This window comes from Somniosus microcephalus, chromosome 17, assembly GCF_052327205.1.
Source record: "Somniosus microcephalus isolate GS21.2 chromosome 17, FLI_Smic_1.0, whole genome shotgun sequence".
Taxonomy (NCBI): Eukaryota; Metazoa; Chordata; class Chondrichthyes; order Squaliformes; family Somniosidae; genus Somniosus; species Somniosus microcephalus.
Genome location: NC_141003.1, coordinates 53,508,523 through 53,531,966, shown reverse-complemented (window position 1 = coordinate 53,531,966; position 23,444 = coordinate 53,508,523). Strand labels below are relative to the sequence as shown.

Genomic DNA, 23,444 nt, shown 5'->3' with positions numbered 1-23,444 from the left:
CCATTGCTGACTGACATCACATGAGCTTCGCCAGTGCTCTGAGGTAGCACCTCGCTCCTCGGCGTTAGCACTTTAAGAGAGGTGTGTAGCACCTGATTTAGTGCTCCAATCACCTCCAGGTGCGATGGAAGCCAAGTTTGCAGTCGAGGACGATAATTAGCGGCAGGCACTAAACTTTGCGCCCAGCCAATAATTGCGCCCCAAACGGGGCGATACCGAATTTCTACCCCCTTCTATATACTTCTAGAAGGTGCCCTCTCAGATATCTCTTTACAAGGTTGGAGAGCCCTGGCTTATCGAGAGGTGTTTTTACATTTGGTGCTCTGTAATACAGATCATGAAGGAGCACAAGCTAAAATTGACTCCCTTATCCTACTGGAAAAATCTTGGACCCATGAAAATGTGGTTCTTGTATTCTGCTTCAGGATAAGTAATATAAACATGAGAAGCCATTGGCTGAACTTCACTGCCCCATAATCTGAGCTACAGAAGCATTAAATGTAAATGTGCCTCCTTGTCCCTCAAAGCTTCTTCTTCTACTAACATTGTGGACCTGCTTCATTGCTCTACTCAGCTTTGTCCTAAGGACATTGAGTGAAAATACAATTTCATTCATTCATCCACCTGTCAGGCCTAGAAGGTCTACTTTGTTGCTGTGACTGAACCTGGACACAACACTCCAAGTGTAGCCTGACCAGAGCCTTGTGCAGTTTTAGTCTTATACTTCTATAATATGGAGGTCAGACTTATTTTGCAAAGTAACGATTAACAAAGTCATGCATTTTCCCTCTATTTTCGGGCTTCCTTAGCTTCATATATTTGAACGGGAAACTGAAAATTTTAATTCTAACATCAAATCTTAAATTATTGTCTCTCTATTCTATCCCTCTACAAGTCTGATATATTTACTTACCCCGATGGCCAGACAAGTCTATAGTCACCTAATCAGAATGCTTAGGCTGTCATGACATCTCTTTTCTGCCATCAGTATGTGAAAATTTGAATAAAGCTTCTCATGACATCATTCTTTTCTTGGTAATGATCCTTAACGGAAACCATTTTTTTTAAACACCTTTTAAGATGCAGACCTGTAAACCATTAAATCTGATCAATACTTTGTGCAAAGCACGACTGTTAAGACTGCATTCTGCACTGTAAATTGTAGTGATTCATTGCGAACTTGTAATGTAAGACTGCACCTTTTGTTTGGTCAGTCAAGCGTCTGATACACAGAAACACGTCACCTTGAGTAACAGTTTCCAAGCTAAACTTTTGAGAAAGCCACACAAGTAAAGTTTCTGTCTGCCTGATAAGAATGCTCCAGCGCCGTGGATCAGCCTTATTGCTCTCCTCTGAATCCCTGTAGGATCTGAATGGATCACTGTGGTGACAGTGTTCCGAGTGCATCCATCAGCATCTATAAAGTGAAAGGACAAATCAACATTTTGGGAGTGGACACTTTGTCAGAACTCTGATGTAGCTCTGAGGAAGGATCTGCTCCTCAAACGTTAACATGCCCTTTTTAAAAACCGAATGGACCTGCTGTGTATTTCCAACATTTTCTGCTCTTATTTCAGATGTGCAGTTTTTCTTTTGTATTTATACTCCTAGTGTGGTCAAAGCTCAGATATAAGATTACCGAGACTGGTTACACCCATACCTCAATATAATACCTCTTTACCCAAAATTTGTTACTTTGAAGTGTTATAGTATTTACTAATTCAGAGAAGTAAATAAGTTCTAACACCCAATATTTTAATACGCAAGAGGTAAGTGACCTTTCACTTCAAGGCTCTGTACTGTTCTACTTTAAGAGTGGGGAGTAGATGGGCACAATGGATGAAAAGCAGACTACTGTAAAATGGAATTCATAAATAAGGGTTACTCAGCGCTGCCTTTCAATGCACTATTTACTCACAGCAGGCGCATGGGAACACCACCACCGGCAGATTCCTCTCCAAGTCACACACTATGCTGACTTGGACATATATCGCCGTTCCTTCATAGTCGCTGGGTCAAAATCCTGGAACTCCTTCCTGAACAGCACCGTGGGAGAACCTTCACCTCACAGGCTGCAGCGGTTCAAGAAGACGGCTCACCACCACTTTCTCAAGGGCAATTAAGGATGGGCAATACATGCTGGCAATGCCCACATCGCATGAATGGATAAAAACAAGTAAAGGCTGCGATTTTGCTGACCTCGGCGATGTCGCTGGCGGAACCCGATCCCGCTGCTGTCTCCATCCCAGCCTCTGAAATGAATTTACCTGATTGGGCTTGTTAAGCCTGCCCAGAGTGTTTGCTGGCCAATTACAGGAAGCAGGTCTGGTGACGTCATTTGATGATGTGTCGTCAGCCGGTTTACTTAAAGGGACCATGGCCAACTTTACTTTGACACTTGTGCTGTTAGCATTCTACAGCATTGAGGTGTTGCAAACACTGACGAGCACTGCACAGATGTGCAGGGCTGCATCCAGGCTCTCCAATAACTCCCTCAATATGCTTATGGAGGGAATCACAGCATGAAGGGAGGGAATCACAGCATGAAGGGAGGTCCTCTTCCCTTCCCAGAGGCGGAAGAGACCTCGCCAGCAGATCAACACAGCCTGCTTGCACATTGCAGAGGAGGGCAGAAGCAGGGATGTTGTCAGGAGGACCAGGCTGTAGTGACGCAAACATTTCAATGATCTCGGTAGATCACGAAACATTACTGCAAAGCCACACTCAACCTCATCCTGCTGTGCCACTCATCACACCCCCATCACTCTGCCTTTCCTATCCTACTCCTGCACATCCTTACTCACACTGACTTACCTTGCACCTCCACCCATCCCTCTCTATCTACATTATCACATCCCATCTCATTAGCCACCCCTCACACTCACCCTCATCCTAGTGCAATCATACCAACTAACAACACACAAGGGTAGGCACTTGCATTCTTGGACAGATTTGTGTGCACCTTTGGAAGTGTGTTAATGAGTTACAGTGAACGGTGAGACATAACAGTACCCCCCGCAATGGTGATGAGTGTGAAAGGAATGGCTTGGGCATTGTAGGGATGCTTTATGGTGTTGGTGTGGGTGGTACCAGCCTGGCACATCATATAGCAGTCAGGGTGCATAGCATCAAGTGAAGTAAATCTGACCATGGTGAGGCCATCCCTGGCCTCCCGGGTAGCAATGTGCTTGGGTGCTGATGCCCTGTGTCTTGTGCAGCATCAGTTGATTGCAGAGAAGGTTGGTGTTGTTGGTGCTGCTGGTGTGCCTGGTGCTGCTGGTGTTGGGGCTAATCGTGGTGGGATTCTGAGGACCAATGTGAGAGAGTATAAAGGGCACCCATGCTGATGGAATAGATGGGAGGCGAAGTAGAAATGACAGAAGCGATCTGTCAATGGTGAGAGAGGTAATGAGGTCAGACTGGATGGAGACTTGTGTAAAGACTTGCAGCATGGTGAATCTGTTGTGGAAATGCAGCGAGGAAGAGCTTGTGGCTGAGGGAAGATATCTCTGTAAGGTGGGAGCTTTTACTGTACATTTGAAGCCATAAACTCGACAGCTGATTCAATGACCACTGAACCCCCACCTCAGCTTAATAGACATGAACCCCGAGCAGCGAGGACCCTGTGGGCGAGCACGTAAAATAAAAAGGTGAGCTCAAATGTGTTCTTAATCATCTGTAAACAAGGTCATAACGACCTGAATTGGGTCCCCCGCCGCTGCTCAGCGCTGACAGACCCGACATCAGGGAAAGGTGCATGGCGGTGGGTTCACAGCGGTATCCCGACCCGCTGGGGAACAAAAACACTTCCCCACTTAACCCGCCACCAATCGTGCCCACTGATCCCCGGAAAATCCAGCCCATAGATCTGGGAGCAAGAAAGAAACCAAGACTAGGAAATATCAGTCTGGCTAGAGTGGATACATTTTGTGCAGACGTGACACCGGTTCACATCCATGAAGCAGTGCTCAGTAACATTATGTGCAAAACATTTTTTCCACAACTTTTAAAATAGGCACACATTAATAAAAATATTTGTTGTCTTTTGACAATAATCAAATATACAGAACCAGGCAATATTGCTTCATTAACAGGATCTCAGAATAGAATTTGATACATTGTTGTCTTATGAGTTCTAACCATTACAATAATCTTTAATAGCCTTGCTTATATCCTTTGCATTATTTTTCAATCATTGCTCCACGTATTCACACCAGGCTGTTGCTGTGGAAAACACTCTGATGACAGCAATCCAATCATAGCTTTTTTAAATTATGAAGTGACCATAGAAACCCATCTTGAATATTAACAACAGAACTCCTGTACTCACCTTCAGGGCTTTCACTTTGTTGCTTAGCAGTTTCTCTATTTCTCTTGCTGCACTTTCTACCAAACGCCGAGCATTGTTCGTTTCAACTGTGTAATATTGTCTGTTTTTTAAGTAAATCTGCAAAAAGAAATGATGAAAACAATTTATTGCAGTTATCCTTTGGATACAACAAGTTGCATTGATATAGAGGCACGGAAAAACACCCCTAGACAGCGAAGGCATTACACCAGGAATGGATTAACACACGGGCCTATGGGGTCCATGCGCAGGGGCCCAGCTAAAGGTGGGGTCTCCCCAAGGGTCAGTTCATTTAAGTGTAATATACTGTGGTATGATTTCCTTTATTATTTATGCAGTGTGTAACCATTCTATGAGGCTATTTCCTCACACATTTTACTACACGTTTGTGTTTTGCGGTTTCGGGGGAGTTGTGCGGGGTCGCGGGGGTGGGCCAGTGGGTGCTGTGTTCTTGGTTCCCAGGTGGCCATGGGGCCAAAGGGAGTGGTAGAGAGCGGTAGGGCTGAATCTTGTCAGCATACGTGTTCATCTATCAAAACCGTCACCAAAGGACGGCAGGTTTTTGAGAAAAAGTCACCGTCAGAGAATGCATCGTTACATTCATATAGTTCGAGTCACAGATATGCATGCATAGTGCACACAGCATAGGGTACACAGTATAGTGTACACAGCATAGTGTACACAGCATAGTGTACACAGCATAGCGTACACAGTATAGCGTACACAGTATAGCGTACACTGTATAGTGCACACAGCATAGTGTACACAGTATAGCGTACACAGTATAGTGTACACAGCATAGTGTACACAGTATAGTGTACGCAGCATAGCCTACGCAGTATAGTGTACACAGTAGTGTACACAGCATAGTGTACACAGCATAGTGTACACAGTATAGCGTACACAGTATAGTGTACACAGCATAGTGTACACAGCATAGTGTACACAGTATAGCGTACACAGTATAGCGTACACGGTAAAGTATACACAACATAGGGTACACAGTATAGTGTACACAGCATAGTGTACACAGTAAAGTATACACAGCATAGTGTACACAGCATAGCGTACACAGCATAGTGTACACAGTATAGTGTACACAGTATAGTGTACACAGTATAGCGTACACCGTATAGTGTACATAGTATAGAGTACAGAGTATAGTGTACACAGCATAGCGTACACAGTATAGTTTAAACCGCATAGTGTAAACAGCATAGTGCACACAGCATAGTGTACATAGCATAGCATACACAGTATAGTGTACACAGCATAGTTCACACGGCATAGCGTACACAGTATAGTGTACACAGCATAGCGTACACTATACTGTGTACTCTATGCTAACAAAAAAGACAGTTGAGGTCAATTCATTAAATATATTCAAGAAGGAGTTAGATATATTTCTTAAGGCTGGGGAGAAAGCAGGGACAGTGTACTGAATTTGGATGATCAGCCATGATCTCATTAAATGGCGGAGCAGGCGCAAGGGGCCGAATGGCATACTCCTGCTCCTATCTTCTATGTTTCTGTGTACACTATGCTGTGTACACTATGCTGTGTACACTATGCTGTGTTCACTATACTGTGTGCACTATACCGTGCATACTATACTGTGTACGCTATGCTGTGTACACTATACAGTATAGCGTACACGGCATAGTGTACACAGCATAGCGTACACGGCACAGTGTACACAGTATAGCGTACACAGTATAGCATACACAGCATAGTGTACACAGCATTGCGTACACAGCATAGTGTACACAGCATAGTGTACACGGCATAGTGTACACAGCATTGCGTACACAGCACAGTGCTCACAGTATAGTGTACACAGCATAGCGTACACAGTATAGTGTACACAGCATAGTGTACACAGTATAGTGTACACAGCATAGCGTACACAGCATAGCGTACACAGCACAGCGTACACAGCATAGCGTACACAGCATAGTGCACACAGTATAGTGTACACAGCATTGCGTACACAGCATAGTGTACACAGCATAGTGTACACAGTATAGTGTACAGCATAGCGTATACAGCATAGTGTACACAGCATAGTGCACACAGTATAGTGTACACAGTATAGTGTACACAGCATAGTGCACACAGCATAGTGCACACAGTATAGTGTACACAGCATAGTGCACACAGTATAGTGTACACAGCATTGCGTACACAGCATAGTGTACACAGCATAGTGTACACAGTATAGTGTACACAGCATAGCATATACAGCATAGTGTACACAGCATAGTTTACACGGCATAGCGTACACAGTATAGTGTACACAGCATAGCGTACACTATACTGTGTACTCTATGCTAACAAAAAAGACAGTTGAGGTCAATTCATTAAATATATTCAAGAAGGAGTTAGATATATTTCTTAAGGCTGGGGAGAAAGCAGGGACAGTGTACTGAATTTGGATGATCAGCCATGATCTCATTAAATGGCGGAGCAGGCGCAAGGGGCCGAATGGCATACTCCTGCTCCTATCTTCTATGTTTCTGTGTACACTATGCTGTGTACACTATGCTGTGTACACTATGCTGTGTACACTATACCGTGCACACTATACTGTGTACGCTATGCTGTGTACACTATACAGTATAGCATACACAGCATAGTGTACACAGCATAGTGTACACAGCATAGTGTACACAGCATAGCGTACACGGCACAGTGTACACAGTATAGCGTACACAGTATAGCGTACTCAGCATAGTGTACACGGCATAGTGTACACAGCATTGCGTACACAGCATAGTGCACACAGTATAGTGTACACAGCATAGCATACACAGTATAGTGTACACAGCATAGTGTATACAGTATAGTGTACACAGCATAGTGCACACAGTATAGTGCACACAGTATAGTGCACACAGTATAGTGTACACAGCATAGCGTACACAGCATAGCGTACACAGTATAGTGTACACAGCATAGCGTACACAGTATAGTGTACACAGCATAGCGTACACAGCATAGCGTACACAGCATAGTGTACACAGCATAGCGTACACCGCATAGCATACACAGCATAGCGTACACAGTATAGCGTACACAGTATAGTGCACACAGTATAGTGTACACAGCATAGTGTATACAGTATAGTGTACACGGCATAGTGTACACAGCATTGCGTACACAGCATAGTGCACACAGTATAGTGTACACAGCATAGCATACACAGTATAGTGTACACAGCATAGTGTATACAGTATAGTGTACACAGCATAGTGCACACAGTATAGTGCACACAGTATAGTGCACACAGTATAGTGTACACAGCATAGCGTACACAGCATAGCGTACACAGTATAGTGTACACAGCATAGCGTACACAGTATAGTGTACACAGCATAGCGTACACAGCATAGCGTACACAGCATAGTGTACACAGCATAGCGTACACCGCATAGCATACACAGCATAGCGTACACAGTATAGCGTACACAGTATAGTGTACACAGCATAGCGTACACAGCATAGCGTACACAGCATAGCGTACACAGCATAGCGTACACAGCATAGTGTACACAGCATAGTGTACAGAGCATAGTGTGCACAGCATAGTGTACACAGCCTAATGTACGCAGCATAGCGTATACAGCATAGTGTACAGAGCATAGTGCACACAGTATAATGTACACAGTATAGTGTACACAGCATAGTGCACACAGCATAGTGCACACAGTATAGTGTACACAGCATAGGGTACACAGTAGTGTACACAGCATAGTGTACACAGTATAGTGTACACAGCATAGTGCACACAGTATAGTGTACACAGCATAGTGTACACAGCATAGCGTACACAGTATAGTGTACACAGCATAGCGTACATAGTATAGTGTACACAGCATAGCGTACACAGTATAGTGTACACAGCATAGCGTACACAGTATAGTGTACACAGCATAGCGTACACAGTATAGTGTACACAGCATAGCGTACACAGTATAGTGTACACAGTATAGTGTAAACAGCATAGTGTACACAGTATAGTGCACACAGTATAGTGCACACAACATAGCCTACACAGTATAGATTAAACCGCATAGTGTAAACAGCATAGTGCACACAGCATAGTGTACACAGTATAGTGCACACAGTATAGTGCACACAGCATAGCCTACACAGTATAGATTAAACAGCACAGTGTAAACAGCATAGTGTACACAGTATAGTGCAAACAGCATAGCATACACAGCATAGTGTACACAGTATAGTGTACACAGTATAGCGTACACAGTATAGCGTACACAGTATAGTGTACACATCATAGTGTACACAGTATATTGTACACAGTATAGTGTACACAGCATAGCGTACATAGCATAGTGTACACAGTATAGTGTACACAGCATAGCGTACACAGTATAGTGTACACAGCATAGTGTACACAGTATAGTGTACACAGCTTAGTGTACACAGCATAGTGTACACAGTATAGTGTACACAGCATAGCGTACATAGCATAGTGTACAGTATAGTGTACACAGCATAGCGTACATAGCATAGTGCACACAGCATAGTGTACACAGTATAGCATACACAGTATAGTGTACACAGTATAGTGTAAACAGCATAGTGCACACAGCATAGCGTACACAGTATAGTGTACACAGTATAGTGTAAACAGCATAGTGCACACAGCATAGCGTACACAGTATAGTATACACAGTATAGTGCACACAGCATAGCATACACAGCATAGTGCACACAGTATAGTGTACACAGTATAGCGTACACAGCATGGCGTAGAATATAGGGCACAGCAGTGTACAGGTTATAGTGCATACAATATAGTGTACATAGCATAGCGTACACATCATAGTGTACACAGTATATTGTACACAGTATAGTGTACACAGCATAGAGTACACAGCATAGTGTACACAGTATAGCGTACACAGCATAGCGTACATAGCATAGCGTACGCAGCATAGCGTACGCAGTATAGTGTACACATCATAGTGTACACAGTATATTGTACACAGCATAGTGTACACAACATAACGTACACAGTATAGTTTACGTAGTATAGTGTACACTGTATAGTGTAGACAGTATAGTGTACACAGCATAGTATACCCAGTATAGTGTACACAGTATAATGTACACAGTATAATGTACACAGCATAGTGTACACAGCATAGTGTACACATTATAGTATACACAGTGTCATGTACACAGCATAGTGTACACGGCATAGTGCACACAACATAGCCTACACAGTATAGATTAAACAGCATAGTGTAAACAGCATAGTGTACACAGTATAGTGTACACAGTATAGTGCAAACAGCATAGCATACACAGCATAGTGTACACAGCATAGTGTACACAGTATAGTGTACACAGTATAGAGTACACAGCATAGTGTACACAGTATAGTGTACACAGTATAGAGTACACAGCATAGTGTACACAGTATAGCGTACACAGTATAGCGTACACAGCATAGTGTACACAGTAAAGTATACACAGCATAGTGTACACAGCATAGCGTACACAGCATAGTGTACACAGTATAGTGTACACAGTATAGTGTACACAGTATAGCGTACACCGTATAGTGTACATAGTATAGAGTACAGAGTATAGTGTACACAGCATAGCGTACACAGTATAGTTTAAACCGCATAGTGTAAACAGCATAGTGCACACAGCATAGTGTACACAGCATAGCATACACAGTATAGTGTACACAGCATAGTTTACACGGCATAGCGTACACAGTATAGTGTACAAAGCATAGCGTACACTATACTGTGTACTCTATGCTAACAAAAAAGACAGTTGAGGCCAAGTCATTAAATATATTCAAGAAGGAGTTAGATATATTTCTTAAGGCTGGGGAGAAAGCAGGGACAGTGTACTGAATTTGGATGATCAGCCATGATCTCATTAAATGGCGGAGCAGGCGCAAGGGGCCGAATGGCATACTCCTGCTCCTATCTTCTATGTTTCTGTGTACACTATGCTGTGTACACTATGCTGTGTACACTATGCTGTGTTCACTATACTGTGTGCACTATACCATGCACACTACACTGTGTACGCTATGCTGTGTACACTATACAGTATAGCGTACACGGCATAGTGTACACAGCATAGCGTACACGGCACAGTGTACACAGTATAGCGTACACAGTATAGCATACACAGCATAGTGTACACAGCATTGCGTACACAGCATAGTGTACACAGCGTAGTGTACATGGCATAGTGTACACAGCATTGCGTACACAGCATAGTGCACACAGTATAGTGTACACAGCATAGCGTACACAGTATAGTGTACACAGCATAGTGTACACAGTATAGTGTACACAGCATAGCGTATACAGCATAGCGTACACAGCATAGCGTACACAGCATAGCGTACACAGCATAGTGCACACAGTATAGTGTACACAGCATTGCGTACACAGCATAGTGTACACAGCATAGTGTACACAGTATAGTGTACAGCATAGCGTATACAGCATAGTGTACACAGCATAGTGCACACAGTATAGTGTACACAGTATAGTGTACACAGCATAGTGCACACAGCATAGTGCACACAGTATAGTGTACACAGCATAGTGCACACAGTATAGTGTACACAGCATTGTGTACACAGCATAGTGTACACAGCATAGTGTACACAGTATAGTGTACACAGCATAGCGTATACAGCATAGTGTACACAGCATAGTTTACACGGCATAGCGTACACAGTATAGTGTACACAGCATAGCGTACACTATACTGTGTACTCTATGCTAACAAAAAAGACAGTTGAGGCCAATTCATTAAATATATTCAAGAAGGAGTTAGATATATTTCTTAAGGCTGGGGAGAAAGCAGGGACAGTGTACTGAATTTGGATGATCAGCCATGATCTCATTAAATGGCGGAGCAGGCGCAAGGGGCCGAATGGCATACTCCTGCTCCTATCTTCTATGTTTCTGTGTACACTATGCTGTGTACACTATGCTGTGTACACTATGCTGTGTTCACTATACTGTGTGCACTATACCATGCACACTACACTGTGTACGCTATGCTGTGTACACTATACAGTATAGCGTACACGGCATAGTGTACACAGCATAGCGTACACGGCACAGTGTACACAGTATAGCGTACACAGTATAGCATACACAGCATAGTGTACACAGCATTGCGTACACAGCATAGTGTACACAGCGTAGTGTACATGGCATAGTGTACACAGCATTGCGTACACAGCATAGTGCACACAGTATAGTGTACACAGCATAGCGTACACAGTATAGTGTACACAGCATAGTGTACACAGTATAGTGTACACAGCATAGCGTATACAGCATAGCGTACACAGCATAGCGTACACAGCATAGCGTACACAGCATAGTGCACACAGTATAGTGTACACAGCATTGCGTACACAGCATAGTGTACACAGCATAGTGTACACAGTATAGTGTACAGCATAGCGTATACAGCATAGTGTACACAGCATAGTGCACACAGTATAGTGTACACAGTATAGTGTACACAGCATAGTGCACACAGCATAGTGCACACAGTATAGTGTACACAGCATAGTGCACACAGTATAGTGTACACAGCATTGTGTACACAGCATAGTGTACACAGCATAGTGTACACAGTATAGTGTACACAGCATAGCGTATACAGCATAGTGTACACAGCATAGTTTACACGGCATAGCGTACACAGTATAGTGTACACAGCATAGCGTACACTATACTGTGTACTCTATGCTAACAAAAAAGACAGTTGAGGCCAATTCATTAAATATATTCAAGAAGGAGTTAGATATATTTCTTAAGGCTGGGGAGAAAGCAGGGACAGTGTACTGAATTTGGATGATCAGCCATGATCTCATTAAATGGCGGAGCAGGCGCAAGGGGCCGAATGGCATACTCCTGCTCCTATCTTCTATGTTTCTGTGTACACTATGCTGTGTACACTATGCTGTGTACACTATGCTGTGTACACTATGCTGTGTTCACTATACTGTGTGCACTATACCGTGCACACTACACTGTGTACGCTATGCTGTGTACACTATACAGTATAGCGTACACGGCATAGGGTACACAGCATAGCGTACACGGCACAGTGTACACAGTATAGCGTACACAGTATAGCATACACAGCATAGTGTACACAGCATTGCGTACACAGCATAGTGTACACAGCGTAGTGTACATGGCATAGTGTACACAGCATTGCGTACACAGCATAGTGCACACAGTATAGTGTACACAGCATAGCGTACACAGTATAGTGTACACAGCATAGTGTACACAGTATAGCGTACACAGCATAGCGTATACAGCATAGCGTACACAGCATAGCGTACACAGCATAGCGTACACAGCATAGTGCACACAGTATAGTGTACACAGCATTGCGTACACAGCATAGTGTACACAGCATAGTGTACACAGTATAGTGTACAGCATAGCGTATACAGCATAGTGTACACAGCATAGTGCACACAGTATAGTGTACACAGTATAGTGTACACAGCATAGTGCACACAGCATAGTGCACACAGTATAGTGTACACAGCATAGTGCACACAGTATAGTGTACACAGCATTGTGTACACAGCATAGTGTACACAACATAGTGTACACAGTATAGTGTACACAGCATAGCGTATACAGCATAGTGTACACAGCATAGTTTACACGGCATAGCGTACACAGTATAGTGTACACAGCATAGCGTACACTATACTGTGTACTCTATGCTAACAAAAAAGACAGTTGAGGCCAATTCATTAAATATATTCAAGAAGGAGTTAGATATATTTCTTAAGGCTGGGGAGAAAGCAGGGACAGTGTACTGAATTTGGATGATCAGCCATGATCTCATTAAATGGCGGAGCAGGCGCAAGGGGCCGAATGGCATACTCCTGCTCCTATCTTCTATGTTTCTGTGTACACTATGCTGTGTACACTATGCTGTGTACACTATGCTGTGTACACTATACCGTGCACACATATACTGTGTACGCTATGCTGTGTACACTATACAGTATAGCATACACAGCATAGTGTACACAGCATTGCGTACACAGCATAGTGTACACAGCATAGTGTACATGGCATAGCGTACACGGCATAGCGTACACGGCATAGTGTACACAGTATAGCGTACACGGCATAGTGTACACAGCATAGCGTACAAGGCACAGTGTACACAGTATAGCGTACACAGTATAGCGTACTCAGCATAGTGTACACAGCATTGCGTACACAGCATAGTGTACACAGCATAGTGTACACGGCATAGTGTACACAGCATTGCGTACACAGCATAGTGCACACAGTATAGTGTACACAGCATAGCGTACACAGTATAGTGTACACAGCATAGTGTATACAGTATAGTGAACACAGCATAGTGCACACAGTATAGTGCACACAGTATAGTGCACACAGTATAGTGTACACAGCATAGCGTACACAGCATAGCGTACACAGTATAGTGTACACAGCATAGCGTACACAGTATGGTGTACACAGCATAGCGTACACAGCATAGTGTACACAGTATAGTGTACACAGCATAGCGTATACAGCATAGCATACACAGCATAGCGTACACAGTATAGTGTACACAGTATAGTGTACACAGTATAGTGTACACAGCATAGCGTACACAGCATAGCGTACGCAGCATAGCGTACACAGCATAGCGTACACAGCATAGCGTACACAGCATAGCGTACACAGCATAGTGTACACAGCATAGTGTGCACAGCATAGTGTACACAGCATAATGTACACAGCATAGTGTACACAGTATAGTGTACACAGCATAGCGTATACAGCATAGTGTACAGAGCATAGTGCACACAGTATAGTGTACACAGTATAGTGTACACAGCATAGTGCACACAGCATAGTGCACACAGTATAGCGTACACAGCATAGGGTACACAGTAGTGTACACAGCATAGTGTACACAGTATAGTGTACACAGTATAGTGTACACAGTATAGTGCGCACAGTATAGTGTACACAGCATAGTGTACACAGCATAGCGTACACAGTATAGTGTACACAGCATAGCGTACATAGTATAGTGTACACAGCATAGCGTACACAGTATAGTGTACACAGCATAGCGTACACAGTATAGTGTACACAGCATAGCGTTCACAGTATAGTGTACACAGCATAGCATACACAGCATAGTGCACACAGTATAGTGTACACAGTATAGCGTACACAGCATGGCGTAGAGTATAGGGCACAGCAGTGTACAGGTTATAGTGCATACAATATAGTGTACATAGCATAGCGTACACAGCATAGCGTACGTAGTATAGTGTACACATCATAGTGTACACAGTATATTGTACACAGTATAGTGTACACAGCATAGAGTACACAGCATAGTGTACACAGTATAGCGTACACAGCATAGCGTACATAGCATAGCGTACGCAGCATAGCGTACGCAGTATAGTGTACACATCATAGTGTACACAGTATATTGTACACAGCATAGTGTACACAACATAACGTACACAGTATAGTTTACGTAGTATAGTGTACACTGTATAGTGTAGACAGTATAGTGTACACAGCATAGTATACCCAGTATAGTGTACACAGTATAATGTACACAGTATAATGTACACAGCATAATACACACAGCATAGTGTACACAGCATAGTGTACACAGCATAGTGTACACATTATAGTATACACAGTGTCATGTACACAGCATAGTGTACACGGCATAGTGCACACAACATAGCCTACACAGTATAGATTAAACAGCATAGTGTAAACAGCATAGTGTACACAGTATAGTGTACACAGTATAGTGCAAACAGCATAGCATACACAGCATAGTGTACACAGCATAGTGTACACAGTATAGTGTACACAGTATAGAGTACACAGCATAGTGTACACAGTATAGCGTACACAGTATAGCGTACACGGTAAAGTATACACAACATAGGGTACACAGTATAGCGTACACAGCATAGTGTACACAGTAAAGTATACACAGCATAGTGTACACAGCATAGCGTACACAGCATAGTGTACACAGTATAGTGTACACAGTATAGTGTACACAGTATAGCGTACACCGTATAGTGTACATAGTATAGAGTACAGAGTATAGTGTACACAGCATAGCGTACACAGTATAGTTTAAACCGCATAGTGTAAACAGCATAGTGCACACAGCATAGTGTACACAGCATAGCATACACAGTATAGTGTACACAGCATAGTTTACACGGCATAGCGTACACAGTATAGTGTACAAAGCATAGCGTACACTATACTGTGTACTCTATGCTAACAAAAAAGACAGTTGAGGCCAAGTCATTAAATATATTCAAGAAGGAGTTAGATATATTTCTTAAGGCTGGGGAGAAAGCAGGGACAGTGTACTGAATTTGGATGATCAGCCATGATCTCATTAAATGGCGGAGCAGGCGCAAGGGGCCGAATGGCATACTCCTGCTCCTATCTTCTATGTTTCTGTGTACACTATGCTGTGTACACTATGCTGTGTACACTATGCTGTGTACACTATGCTGTGTTCACTATACTGTGTGCACTATACCATGCACACTACACTGTGTACGCTATGCTGTGTACACTATACAGTATAGCATACACGGCATAGTGTACACAGCATAGCGTACACGGCACAGTGTACACAGTATAGCGTACACAGTATAGCATACACAGCATAGTGTACACAGCATTGCGTACACAGCATAGTGTACACAGCGTAGTGTACATGGCATAGTGTACACAGCATTGCGTACACAGCATAGTGCACACAGTATAGTGTACACAGCATAGCGTACACAGTATAGTGTACACAGCATAGTGTACACAGTATAGTGTACACAGCATAGCGTATACAGCATAGCGTACACAGCATAGCGTACACAGCATAGCGTACACAGCATAGTGCACACAGTATAGTGTACACAGCATTGCGTACACAGCATAGTGTACACAGCATAGTGTACACAGTATAGTGTACAGCATAGCGTATACAGCATAGTGTACACAGCATAGTGCACACAGTATAGTGCACACAGTATAGTGTACACAGCATAGTGCACACAGCATAGTGCACACAGTATAGTGTACACAGCATAGTGCACACAGTATAGTGTACACAGCATTGTGTACACAGCATAGTGTACACAGCATAGTGTACACAGTATAGTGTACACAGCATAGCGTATACAGCATAGTGTACACAGCATAGTTTACACGGCATAGCGTACACAGTATAGTGTACACAGCATAGCGTACACTATACTGTGTACTCTATGCTAACAAAAAAGACAGTTGAGGCCAATTCATTAAATATATTCAAGAAGGAGTTAGATATATTTCTTAAGGCTGGGGAGAAAGCAGGGACAGTGTACTGAATTTGGATGATCAGCCATGATCTCATTAAATGGCGGAGCAGGCGCAAGGGGCCGAATGGCATACTCCTGCTCCTATCTTCTATGTTTCTGTGTACACTATGCTGTGTACACTATGCTGTGTACACTATGCTGTGTTCACTATACTGTGTGCACTATACCGTGCACACTACACTGTGTACGCTATGCTGTGTACACTATACAGTATAGCGTACACGGCATAGGGTACACAGCATAGCGTACACGGCACAGTGTACACAGTATAGCGTACACAGTATAGCATACACAGCATAGTGTACACAGCATTGCGTACACAGCATAGTGTACACAGCGTAGTGTACATGGCATAGTGTACACAGCATTGCGTACACAGCATAGTGCACACAGTATAGTGTACACAGCATAGCGTACACAGTATAGTGTACACAGCATAGTGTACACAGTATAGTGTACACAGCATAGCGTATACAGCATAGCGTACACAGCATAGCGTACACAGCATAGCGTACACAGCATAGTGCACACAGTATAGTGTACACAGCATTGCGTACACAGCATAGTGTACACAGCATAGTGTACACAGTATAGTGTACAGCATAGCGTATACAGCATAGTGTACACAGCATAGTGCACACAGTATAGTGTACACAGTATAGTGTACACAGCATAGTGCACACAGCATAGTGCACACAGTATAGTGTACACAGCATAGTGCACACAGTATAGTGTACACAGCATTGTGTACACAGCATAGTGTACACAGCATAGTGTACACAGTATAGTGTACACAGCATAGCGTATACAGCATAGTGTACACAGCATAGTTTACACGGCATAGCGTACACAGTATAGTGTACACAGCATAGCGTACACTATACTGTGTACTCTATGCTAACAAAAAAGACAGTTGAGGCCAATTCATTAAATATATTCAAGAAGGAGTTAGATATATTTCTTAAGGCTGGGGAGAAAGCAGGGACAGTGTACTGAATTTGGATGATCAGCCATGATCTCATTAAATGGCGGAGCAGGCGCAAGGGGCCGAATGGCATACTCCTGCTCCTATCTTCTATGTTTCTGTGTACACTATGCTGTGTACACTATGCTGTGTACACTATGCTGTGTACACTATACCGTGCACACATATACTGTGTACGCTATGCTGTGTACACTATACAGTATAGCATACACAGCATAGTGTACACAGCATTGCGTACACAGCATAGTGTACACAGCATAGTGTACATGGCATAGCGTACACGGCATAGCGTACACGGCATAGTGTACACAGTATAGCGTACACGGCATAGTGTACACAGCATAGCGTACAAGGCACAGTGTACACAGTATAGCGTACACAGTATAGCGTACTCAGCATAGTGTACACAGCATTGCGTACACAGCATAGTGTACACAGCATAGTGTACACGGCATAGTGTACACAGCATTGCGTACACAGCATAGTGCACACAGTATAGTGTACACAGCATAGCGTACACAGTATAGTGTACACAGCATAGTGTATACAGTATAGTGTACACAGCATAGTGCACACAGTATAGTGCACACAGTATAGTGCACACAGTATAGTGTACACAGCATAGCGTACACAGCATAGCGTACACAGTATAGTGTACACAGCATAGCATACACAGTATGGTGTACACAGCATAGCGTACACAGCATAGTGTACACAGTATAGTGTACACAGCATAGCGTATACAGCATAGCATACACAGCATAGCGTACACAGTATAGTGTACACAGTATAGTGTACACAGTATAGTGTACACAGCATAGCGTACACAGCATAGCGTACGCAGCATAGCGTACACAGCATAGCGTACACAGCATAGCGTACACAGCATAGTGTACACAGCATAGTGTGCACAGCATAGTGTACACAGCATAATGTACACAGCATAGTGTACACAGTATAGTGTACACAGCATAGCGTATACAGCATAGTGTACAGAGCATAGTGCACACAGTATAGTGTACACAGTATAGTGTACACAGCATAGTGCACACAGCATAGTGCACACAGTATAGCGTACACAGCATAGGGTACACAGTAGTGTACACAGCATAGTGTACACAGTATAGTGTACACAGTATAGTGTACACAGTATAGTGCGCACAGTATAGTGTACACAGCATAGTGTACACAGCATAGCGTACACAGTATAGTGTACACAGCATAGCGTACATAGTATAGTGTACACAGCATAGCGTACACAGTATAGTGTACACAGCATAGCGTACACAGTATAGTGTACACAGCATAGCGTACACAGTATAGTGTACACAGCATAGCGTACACAGTATAGTGTACACAGTATAGTGTAAACAGCATAGTGTACACAGTATAGTGCACACAGTATAGTGCACACAACATAGCCTACACAGTATAGATTAAACAGCATAGTGTAAACAGCATAGTGCACACAGCATAGTGTACACAGTATAGTGCACACAGTATAGTGCACACAGCATAGCCTACACAGTATAGATTAAACAGCACAGTGTAAACAGCATAGTGTACACAGTATAGTGTACACAGTATAGTGCAAACAGCGTAGCATACACAGCATAGTGTACACAGTATAGTGTACACAGTATAGTGTACACAATATAGCGTACACAGTATAGTGTACACATCATAGTGTACACAGTATATTGTACACAGTATAGTGTACACAGCATAGAGTACACAGCATAGTGTACACAGTATAGTGTACACAGCATAGCGTACATAGCATAGTGTACACAGTATAGTGTACACAGCATAGCGTACACAGTATAGTGTACACAGCATAGTGTACACAGTATAGTGTACACAGCTTAGTGTACACAGCATAGTGTACACAGTATAGTGTACACAGCATAGCGTACATAGCATAGTGTACAGTATAGTGTACACAGCATAGCGTACATAGCATAGTGCACACAGCATAGTGTACACAGTATAGCATACACAGTATAGTGTACACAGTATAGTGTAAACAGCATAGTGCACACAGCATAGCGTACACAGTATAGTGTACACAGTATAGTGTAAACAGCATAGTGCACACAGCATAGCGTACACAGTATAGTATACACAGTATAGTGCACACAGCATAGCATACACAGCATAGTGCACACAGTATAGTGTACACAGTACAGCGTACACAGCATGGCGTAGAGTATAGGGCACAGCAGTGTACAGGTTATAGTGCATACAATATAGTGTACATAGCATAGCGTACACAGCATAGCGTACGTAGTATAGTGTACACATCATAGTGTACACAGTATATTGTACACAGTATAGTGTACACAGCATAGAGTACACAGCATAGTGTACACAGTATAGCGTACACAGCATAGCGTACATAGCATAGCGTACGCAGCATAGCGTACGCAGTATAGTGTACACATCATAGTGTACACAGTATATTGTACACAGCATAGTGTACACAACATAACGTACACAGTATAGTTTACGTAGTATAGTGTACACTGTATAGTGTAGACAGTATAGTGTACACAGCATAGTATACCCAGTATAGTGTACACAGTATAATGTACACAGTATAATGTACACAGCATAATACACACAGCATAGTGTACACAGCATAGTGTACACAGCATAGTGTACACATTATAGTATACACAGTGTCATGTACACAGCATAGTGTACACGGCATAGTGCACACAGCAAAGTATACACAGTATAGTGTACACAGCATAGTGCACACAGTATAGTGTACACAGTATAGTGTACACAGCATAGAGTACACAGCATAGAGTGCACAGCATAGTGTACACAACATAACGTACACAGTATAGTTTACGTAGTATAGTGTACACTGTATAGTGTAGACAGTATAGTGTACACAGCATAGTATACCCAGTATAGTGTACACAGTATAATGTACACAGCATAATACACACAGCATAGTGTACACAGCATAGTGAACACAGCATAGTGTACACAGCATAGTGTACACATTATAGTATACACAGTGTCATGTACACAGCATAGTGTACACGGCATAGTGCACACAGCAAAGTATACACAGTATAGTGTACACAGCATAGCGCACACAGTATAGTGTACACAGTATAGCGCACACAGCATAGCGCACACAGTATAGCGTACATTGTATAGCATACACAGTATGGTGTACGCGGCATAGTATACACAGTATAGTGTACACATTATAGTATACACAGTGTCGTGTACACAGCATTGTGTACACGGCATAGTGCACACAGCAAAGTGAACACATCATAGTGTACACAGTATATTGTACACAGTATAGTGTACACAGCATAGAGTACACAGCATAGTGTACACAGTATAGCGTACACAGCATAGCGTACATAGCATAGCGTACGCAGCATAGCGTACGCAGTATAGTGTACACATCATAGTGTACACAGTATATTGTACACAGCATAGTGTACACAACATAACGTACACAGTATAGTTTACGTAGTATAGTGTACACTGTATAGTGTAGACAGTATAGTGTACACAGCATAGTATACCCAGTATAGTGTACACAGTATAATGTACACAGTATAATGTACACAGCATAATACACACAGCATAGTGTACACAGCATAGTGTACACAGCATAGTGTACACATTATAGTATACACAGTGTCATGTACACAGCATAGTGTACACAGCATAGTGCACACAACATAGCCTACACAGTATAGATTAAACAGCATAGTGTAAACAGCATAGTGTACACAGTATAGTGTACACAGTATAGTGCAAACAGCATAGCATACACAGCATAGTGTACACAGCATAGTGTACACAGTATAGTGTACACAGTATAGAGTACACAGCATAGTGTACACAGTATAGCGTACACAGTATAGCGTACACGGTAAAGTATACACAACATAGGGTACACAGTATAGCGTACACAGCATAGTGTACACAGTAAAGTATACACAGCATAGTGTACACAGCATAGCGTACACAGCATAGTGTACACAGTATAGTGTACACAGTATAGTGTACACAGTATAGCGTACACCGTATAGTGTACATAGTATAGAGTACAGAGTATAGTGTACACAGCATAGCGTACACAGTATAGTTTCAACCGCATAGTGTAAACAGCATAGTGCACACAGCATAGTGTACACAGCATAGCATACACAGTATAGTGTACACAGCATAGTTTACACGGCATAGCGTACACAGTATAGTGTACAAAGCATAGCGTACACTATACTGTGTACTCTATGCTAACAAAAAAGACAGTTGAGGCCAAGTCATTAAATATATTCAAGAAGGAGTTAGATATATTTCTTAAGGCTGGGGAGAAAGCAGGGACAGTGTACTGAATTTGGATGATCAGCCATGATCTCATTAAATGGCGGAGCAGGCGCAAGGGGCCGAATGGCATACTCCTGCTCCTATCTTCTATGTTTCTGTGTACACTATGCTGTGTACACTATGCTGTGTACACTATGCTGTGTTCACTATACTGTGTGCACTATACCATGCACACTACACTGTGTACGCTATGCTGTGTACACTATACAGTATAGCGTACACGGCATAGTGTACACAGCATAGCGTACACGGCACAGTGTACACAGTATAGCGTACACAGTATAGCATACACAGCATAGTGTACACAGCATTGCGTACACAGCATAGTGTACACAGCGTAGTGTACATGGCATAGTGTACACAGCATTGCGTACACAGCATAGTGCACACAGTATAGTGTACACAGCATAGCGTACACAGTATAGTGTACACAGCATAGTGTACACAGTATAGTGTACACAGAATAGCGTATACAGCATAGCGTACACAGCATAGCGTACACAGCATAGCGTACACAGCATAGTGCACACAGTATAGTGTACACAGCATTGCGTACACAGCATAGTGTACACAGCATAGTGTACACAGTATAGTGTACAGCATAGCGTATACAGCATAGTGTACACAGCATTGCGTACACAGCATAGTGTACACAGCGTAGTGTACATGGCATAGTGTACACAGCATTGCGTACACAGCATAGTGCACACAGTATAGTGTACACAGCATAGCGTACACAGTATAGTGTACACAGCATAGTGTACACAGTATAGTGTACACAGAATAGCGTATACAGCATAGCGTACACAGCATAGCGTACACAGCATAGCGTACACAGCATAGTGCACACAGTATAGTGTACACAGCATTGCGTACACAGCATAGTGTACACAGCATAGTGTACACAGTATAGTGTACAGCATAGCGTATACAGCATAGTGTACACAGCATAGTGCACACAGTATAGTGTACACAGTATAGTGCACACAGCATAGTGCACACAGTATAGTGTACACAGCATAGTGCACACAGTATAGTGTACACAGCATAGTGTACACAGCATAGTGTACACAGTATAGTGTACACAGCATAGCGTATACAGCATAGTGTACACAGCATAGTTTACACGGCATAGCGTACACAGTATAGTGTACACAGCATAGCGTACACTATACTGTGTACTCTATGCTAACAAAAAAGACAGTTGAGGCCAATTCATTAAATATATTCAAGAAGGAGTTAGATATATTTCTTAAGGCTGGGGAGAAAGCAGGGACAGTGTACTGAATTTGGAT

The 23,444-nt window shown here is 42.7% G+C and overlaps 1 protein-coding gene across 7 annotated transcripts in view; it reads right to left on the bottom strand.

Annotated features, from left to right (window-relative positions):
* The window catches only part of LOC147105722 (voltage-dependent calcium channel subunit alpha-2/delta-1-like), an 856,467-nt gene that overhangs the window by 743,673 nt on the left and 89,350 nt on the right, over positions 1-23,444 (bottom strand). For all 7 annotated transcript variants that reach the window (XM_086010352.1, XM_086010353.1, XM_086010355.1 and 4 more), the window contains exon 3: positions 4,331-4,447. In XM_086010352.1, coding sequence (XP_085866478.1) covers positions 4,331-4,447 — 117 coding nt within the window. The remainder of the gene's footprint in view (positions 1-4,330; positions 4,448-23,444) is intronic.